Genomic DNA, 8366 nt, shown 5'->3' with positions numbered 1-8366 from the left:
ATTGCAAACAAAAGTCAATCACAAATCAAAATTAATATGCCATGACATCTGCAGTATGAGGTGTTAGGGCAAGGCCTGAACTGAATTTTTGTTTGGAATACAACCTGTAAACTATATTTTCCTATAATATAGTGCCATATGCCCCTGTTTTAGGCTTATCATTGTTGTATATGACTTATCCCAGGTGGCACTTACTTACTGTCACTCCTGCTAAAAAATGTATAGTACAAATGCAATTTAAAAAAAAACAAATTAATACTGAGGATATTGCAACTGTAGTGAAACATATTGTAGTATTAAAGAAAGTTGTTTTCTTGCAAAAAGGTGGACCCTCTTAATTCGTTATGAATACATGTTCACTGATTATTATAGCAAAGAATGTTGTGTATTTGGTGTTGTCTGCTATGCATACATCTATACAAATGTTGCTACCTTTGTTTCATTTCTTTAGTCTGAAATTTGATTACAATCCACTGGAGGAAACACAGAAGGTGAAAACTCGAGGCTTATCATATTAGCCAATGTTAAATCTATTTTCATTCTTTGTCAGTTAACTTAGGCATATTCTCAGCGAAAGGAAATGTAATAACACTAATATCAGGCTGGAGCTACATTCAGATATCTGTTAAGTTAAAATTGTCATAGGTTTCAGATGTGCACTTCGTTGGTTGGAGTTCTGTCACCACAACCAAGAATTTTAGTTGTAATACACCTTTGGACTTATGGTCTGCTGAGTATAGTACCATTGTGCGCATTCCAGTAAAGAGTTGAGGCTGGCCCAATTGTGATGTAAACTTCCCTAACTTGCCCTGTTAATCAAACTGACATGGTTTGTAAGGAGGGAACAGCTTTTTATAATTTGCATTTTAGTCATTATTATTTTATACTCTTTTCCTTCGGTAGGTCCTAATTCTATTAACAAGTTAATTTTTGACCCATTGTTTCATAACTGTTCTTGAGCATATCCAAGTGCTTTTCTAGTTTATACTATTTACTGTACTGGTATTTATTTACAAGAAGCCCCATTACATTTTTTGCAATACTGTGAGTGTGTGTAGGGTGAAACCTAGTGCCAGCACATTGCCTATTCTTTGCGAATAACACCAAGGCGGCCGCCAAACTAAACCAGACCGTACTACTCCCACTCTCATCTCTCTCTCTCTCTCTCTCTCTCTCTCTCTCTCTCTCTCTCTCTCTCTCACTCTCTCTCATTAATGAATAAAATAGCTTCTGCGTTTACTAATTTAGTAGACTCTTAAGCATGTAACCTTACAGTTCCAGGAAGGAGAAAACATGGAATAACGGAACCGTGGGCTAGCAGTTTGCGACAATATGGAGAACTCCAAATGGGGTGCTGAAAGGGTAAGTTACTAAGTTAGTTTTTAGGTAATGACTGAGCAGCAAATTGGTTTCCTGGAACCTCTACCAAACACACTTTCCCAGATTACACATGTGCCCTCCAGCAATCTTGAATGCATATTGCACGAAAGCTTTATGACACCTGGTGTTCACATTTTGCACTTACAATAAACCTCCTGTATTGACCACAAAATATTTATTATATTTCTTCCTCAAATGTTTTGGCATTTTTCAATTGACTGAGGAAAAGGACACCCAGCACTAAATATCGCGTCGCACTAAGCATCAGGTAAGAGTAAGTTGGACAAATTACTTTTTATTGCCAGTGTTCTGTTCGTCTGACAGCATCAAAATGCTGAAACGTGTAGGGAAGAAATAAAAAATGAATATTTTGTAGTCGAGACAAAAATTTCATGGTATGCGCCTCTTGGAGCATTTATACCAACTTGGTCCCTCCCTCCTCACTCGAAACAATTAATAATGATGATTTCAAAACTTTTTCCATTGCATAATGATTGGTTTTTGTTCATTTATTTTTCGCTGCAAGTTGTTTTTCTTTCATGTTGAGTTGCGTATTGTCTTTTAGCCAAAGAGAAAGTTCTTGTATTGAATGGGAATACTAGAAACTAATTAATTAAACGCTTTTTCAGTCAATTTGTTACAAAAATAAAATGCATGGCAGTAAATACGTATCATGCTGTACATAATTTATGTTATATACCACATATGACGGGAAATGAGATAGTTTGCTGATTGTTAAACAGAAGCTTTATTTAAGTATGGCTACAGGCTGAGTATTTGCATACTTTTTATTACAGATATTCAGCTGATTTGACGTTGTACAAAACAGTTCCCTCTCCTCTGCCAACTTCTTCATCTCAGAGTAGCATTTGCAGCCAGTGTTATGAAGTATTTGTTGTGTGTATTACTGTCTCTGTCTTACCTGAAAATTTTGGGGATTTGAAGAATATGTGCCATCGTATTCTTTGAAGTGTGATGACTTACGTGATGTGGATGGTATTTGGGAAATTTTTGGTTTGTGTATATCATTTGTAAATGTCAGTTCTGGTCCCCCCCTCCCCCGCCTCCTAAGAAAATAGTGTACGATTCTGATAGTGGATCTCATCTGAAATTTTGGCTCTGGTGCCAGACTTACCTATAGTGTATCCCAAGATATAGGTTAGGTTGGCAGGCAATAATTTGCTTGAGAGTTGGCGAAGCAAATAAATATGAATGTGAAATAATGGTTGTGGTAACAGATTGAGCTGTAGCTTAACCTGGTATTTATATTTACACCATATTACATACACTTTATTATATGTGATGCACTTTTTATTATAAAAACAAAAACTGCAGGGCGAAATGAGTAAATGGGAATATGCAAGTGTCCGATTCTAACCCTCTGCTTTGACCCATGACATCATCAATATGGCGGAAATGGCTATTCTAAACATCTCCAACATGGCGCCTATGATATCACTACATACACATGGCAATAAACACGAAAATACGTATAAATAAGACAACAAATTTAAAAACATCTCCCTCCAAAAATATAAACAAACTAACAAGACAACCGCGGAAAAATGGGGTTTTATGGAGGCTGACAAGGTAAATATAACAGTAAAAAAAAACACACCATGATCCCAAAACACACAAGATCACGAACAAAAAAAATTACAGAGTCTATGGGTTTCGGACACTTCCCTTGACATATATAGGTCAACAGCAGCAGACGAACAAAACACCAACAGCTAAAGCAAAAACTATGGAAATTGGAATCAGACATTTCCCTTGACCACAACTGACGATACCTAAACACCTATAGCTACATATAAAAATACGAAAATTGGAATCGATCCTTTCCCTTGGCCTATATAGATCAACTATAACTACTGACACGAAAAAACTAATACCTACAAATACGAAAACTAAAACCAAAACCACAACACTCAAAATTTAAAAACTCAGCAGCCCTACGTAAATGAAAACACATTCAATACACAAAATATTACAACTCGAGAAAAATAGACCCAGAAAAACAATTACTTACCACCAACAAATTTTGGCCAGCCATCACACACACACACAAACACACACACACACACACACACACGATGCCATCAAACACAACAATACAGCTACAGACACAACCAACTCAAAGTCCACGCCGTAATGACGTCACACACCACAACACACTTACGTCATGGGTCAAAGCTGATGGGTGGCATCGGACGCTTCCGTTAACATGAGAAAACCCTTACTACATATGGGACAAGTATCCAATGATTTATGTAGTTCATATTATGAACTTATAATAATAATTTTTATTTGTCCATAGTAACGTTTAGGTATTGTACAGCATCGATATCACACCATACACATAATATACTATTATTTATAAATATACCACCACTAATATACTGCAGTATGCAAAAGTACAACTGTTTGTAATGGAGCTCAGAAAGATTTGAGTGAGTGTAAACATCTGTTAGTTGACAACTGTTTCAACTCTCCCTTAAGATGATTTCCATGGAGTTGCTTTATATTTTTGGTAACCTATTACAGAATTGACTTTCAGCTTTAAGTGCACTGTATTTGAAGCTCTTTTATTACTAAGTAGCATATGATGAGCCCATCTATTTTGTGTTTTGTAATTATGAATGTTTATATTCAGTACACTTATTTCATCAGCCTCTGTTACAAACATAACAATGTTCAAGATGCACAAGGAATATGCAATCAGTAAATTATAATTGTTGAAGTACCGTGGATACTCACTTAATTTGCACCTCCCATAACATGTAATTTGCATAACAAGTAAAACAAATTGTAAAAAACTGACTCGCTTAATCAACGATACCACTCTTTGGCAAGTTGTGCTTGGCTACCATGGGGTCCAGCCTTTGCAGCGTCTTTTACCTTCCATCTGCATGTCTATCCTCTTGGTGTTCCTTTTCCTCTTTCTTGGAGAACAAGTCTGGCCTAGTTTTGGAAATTTATTCTGAATTTTTGGTAATCAATATCAAAATATGGTCCACTGTTTTTCATTCCTTTTTTCTTTCTTCATTCACCTTCTCCTATCCTTCCTCTGCTTTGGTTTTTAAGGTTCCTCTTTTTCTTCTGCTTCCCTGTGCACTCCTGAACGCTGGGGCACAGGTCTGATACTTAGCAGGTGACTGCGTAACACATAATTTCCAGCCTCGATTCAAAAGGTAGGGTTCGCACATATCCCCTGTACAGGCCACGTTCAAGGAGGGGTGATTGCGTGAGCTGCTACCTGCCTAAATTGCCGATCAGTCCATCGGTCAGGTACTCAGGAGGTGTGACCTGTGGTGTGAACAGTCACCTAAGGTGAGTGCGCCCCCTTCTAATGGGGCCTCCAGTTGGAAGGTGCATGCTATGGCAATCAGGGGGGATTTTCTCGCATTGAGCCGATCATCTTCATGGTCAACGTCTATGAAATATAAACAGAATGAGGCTAACAATTCAAACACCCTCCCAGCTGGACCACGGTTCCTCGTGGTTTTACATACTGAAGATGGTCAGTCTTTCGCTGTGGTGAATCTGTTTATTGTTCAGAAAGGTGTTGATAAAGGTGTTTATGCAATTTCTGGCCCTGTGAAATCCTGCTTGCGTTTATGCTGTGGCACTATGCTTTTGGACACTTATTTCTTATTCTCAAGCACAACTGTTTTTGCGGCTTCGCTCCTCCATGGCCATCCTGTTCGTGTCGAGGCCTATCGAACACTGAATTCTTCCGATGGTGTTAGTAAACGAGGCTGCTCGATGGTCTGACTGAGGCAGAACTCCAATTGTACCTCTCTGATCACGGTATCATCGCAGTCCATCAGGTGATGAAAAAAGTAGATGCCTCCTTAGTGCCCACACGCACTCTCTTTCTCACTTTTGATACAGCGATTCTTCTGTCAAAGATCAAAGCAGGTTATGATGTTATCACAGTCAGAACGTATGTTGTGAACCTGGTGCGCTGCTACCAATGTCATCGTTGCAACCTCTATTGCGAGTCCTGTTGACATGCAGCAAAATGTGTAACCTGTGATAGGGGTACTCACGACAGTGTTTGTCTGCCGCCTCCTCCTACCTGTACCAACTGCAGTGCCGACCATGTTGTCTCCTCCCGCGATTGTCCCTTGTATCTTGATGAATGGGAAAAAAGTGCCGTATCCAGTTGTTCCCAAGTTGTTGGCCAGTCAGAAACCCTGCGTTCTACTATCTGGCACCTACAGTACTGTTCTTGTTAAGTCTCGGTCCACGAAGGACATGGCTACACAGACATGTGACCTCAAATTCAACACCATGATTGTAAAATTACCCAGTGTCATGGTAGCTGTCTCCTCCTGCAGTTCGCAACTCACCACCGAACTTCCGCCTCATGGGGCAAAGACACCAGCTACACAACCAGCGGGCCGGAAAGAACAGAAGGAAGACTCCCATGAAAACGTCGTACATCCATCTAGCTAACCAACATCTGAGTCTTCTCTGCCAACTGGAAAGGCACCAAGAAGACCAACAAAGGCAAACGGTAATCTCCTAAGACAAGTTGGAGATCCTCTTCAACGGTGTCGTCGGGTGATACCCTCACCAGTCCGACCACCGAGTCGCCGGGCGCACCACCTACAATTTCTCTGCCCTGGACTCTGGAGGCCTACAGAAGCATGCTGACGCTACTGTAGACACCATGGAGCAGGATCTTCCTGCCTCTGTGCCCTGCAGCAGCGAGTCATTGAAGGCTGGCACACGGCAGCTGCCGAAATGACGCCCTTTCATTTTTTCTCGGCATGACTCTTCTCTAATGGAACGTCCACGGTATTGGATCCAACAAAGACGATTTATTGCTGTTCTTAGAATCGCAGTGTCAACTTGTTCTCTGCCTTCAGGAACCAAAATTGCATCCTCATGACTGCTTTGAGCTCTCGCATTTCTTCCCGGTCGGCTTTGATCTTCCCTCTGATGATGGCGTTCCATCTCATGGGGAGTAATGCTTCTCATATTGTATGATGTTCATAGTCAACCCATTTCCCTAACTACCCGCCTTCAAGCTGTTGCAGTTCACCTTTTCCTCCCTCACTTGACATTTTCCCTTTGTACCGTTTCCATCCCTCCGTCATTTGATGTCACCAAGGCTGACTTCCTCCAGCTTTTTGGGCAGCTACCTCACCCCCTTCTGCATCTCAGTGACTTTAATGTGCACCATCGCCTTCAGGTTTCTCCCAGAACTTGTCTGAGAGGTGCCCCGTTAGCTGGCCTCTCAATCAACGTAACCTCTTCTGTCTTAACTCAGGAGCACTCACGTTCCTTTCAGATATCACACACACTCACCTATTCCCATTTGCAGCTATCCTTCTGCACTGCTCAGCTTGCCCATCGATTCGAGTGGTCCGTTATTTCAGACACATACTCGAGCGATCAATTCCTGTATGGTATCCGTTTGCTGACACCCAAATGGCAGCTTATCAAGGTCTCCAGTCAGGAGGCTTTACTTCTCCCTGGTGACCTTCTATAAACAACATTTTCCCAGTTGTGATGACCAGGTAGAATATCTTACAAACGTTATTCTTACCGCCGCAGAACATTCCATTACTCGCTTTCCTCTTTACCACGCTGTGTTGTCCTTGGTGGACTGAGGAATGCCATGACGCAATTGGTGCTTGGAGACGTGCTCTCTGTTTTTTTAACTATCATCATACGATGGCAAAGTGCATTCATTATTAACAGTTGAATGCACAGTGTGCTGCATTCTTCAGGATAGCATAAAAGCTAGGTGGATTTCATTCAATAGTTCATTTAACAGTTCCACTCCCTCTTCTGTTGTTTGGGCTATTCTCCGATGGCTCTCTGGGACCGAGATCCATTCCCCAATTTCCACGCTGACAGTAGCAGACGATGTCATCATGGACCCTACTGCTATCTCCAACATCTTGGGCCTCCATTTTGCAGACATTTCGAGTTATTCTCACTATCACCCTGCCTTCCTCCATCGGAAATGAGTGGAAGGAGGCTCCGACGATACCCTTCTCTTCTCAGAATCATGAGTGGTATAATGTTGCCTTTACTATGAGGGAGCCAGGTCATGCTCTCACTTCATCCCAATCCTCAACCGCAGGGTCAGATGATGTTCACATTCAGATGTTGCAGCATCTTTCTCTTGCAGCCAGGCACTTTCTGCTTGATACATACAACCGCAGAGGGCATGTTTCACAGATGCTTGTCTGAAGCCACTATCATACCCATACATAAGCCTGGTAAGGATAAACACGTTTCTTCTAGCTACTGCTCCATTTCTCTCACGATCTGTGTTTTCAAGATGATGGAACATATGATTCATGTCCGGCTGGTATGGTGGTTCGAGTCTTGCAATTTAGTAACCACTGAACAGTGTGGATTTTGAATGTGGCGTTCTGCAGTTGACTGTCTCGCCACTTTGTCCACCAATATCATGAATGGTTTTTCACAGAAATCCCAGACTGTGTCAGTGTTTTTCGTTTTGCATAAAACCTATGACACCTGCTGGAGGACTGGCGTCCACTGTACTCTCTACAAGTGGGGCTTCAGAGGCTGCATGCCTTGTTTCCTTCAGGAGTTTTTCAGGTACATTTGTGTTCTGCCTTGTCGGACACCTTTATTCAGGAAAACGGTGCACCTCAGTTTTCCCTCTTCACTATTGCCATTAATTGTATAATGGACTGTCTTCCGCTGGGCATCACTGGCCCCCTTTTCGTTCACAATTTTGCCATCTGTTGAAGTTATCCACGGACTTGACTCATAGCGCAATATCTTCAGCGATATCTCGATCATCTTTATTCATGGGGGATCGACAATGGCTTCCTTTCTTCCACTGACAAAACCATTTATATGAATTGCTGGAGGCACAATTGGTTTCTTCCACCATCTTCTGTTTATTAAAATTATGAGATTCCTGGGGCTCGTAGGCAATATGGCGAAGGTAATTTAATTTTTGATTCTGGACCACTGTCTCTCTGTTT

The 8366-nt window shown here is 41.3% G+C and overlaps 1 protein-coding gene across 1 annotated transcript in view; it reads left to right on the top strand.

The window, feature by feature from the left end:
• Positions 1-1286: 1286 nt before the first annotated feature.
• Positions 1287-8366, top strand: part of LOC126305113 (uncharacterized) — a 270465-nt gene continuing 263385 nt past the window's right edge. The window contains exon 1 of the mRNA XM_049992021.1: positions 1287-1362. Within this exon, the coding sequence (XP_049847978.1) occupies positions 1333-1362 (30 nt within the window). The 5' untranslated portion in view covers positions 1287-1332. The remainder of the gene's footprint in view (positions 1363-8366) is intronic.

Source organism: Schistocerca gregaria, unplaced genomic scaffold (assembly GCF_023897955.1).
Source record: "Schistocerca gregaria isolate iqSchGreg1 unplaced genomic scaffold, iqSchGreg1.2 ptg000255l, whole genome shotgun sequence".
In the NCBI taxonomy this organism is placed as follows: Eukaryota; Metazoa; Arthropoda; class Insecta; order Orthoptera; family Acrididae; genus Schistocerca; species Schistocerca gregaria.
Note: the sequence above shows the minus strand (reverse complement) of the source record. Positions and strands in the feature narration are given on the sequence as shown.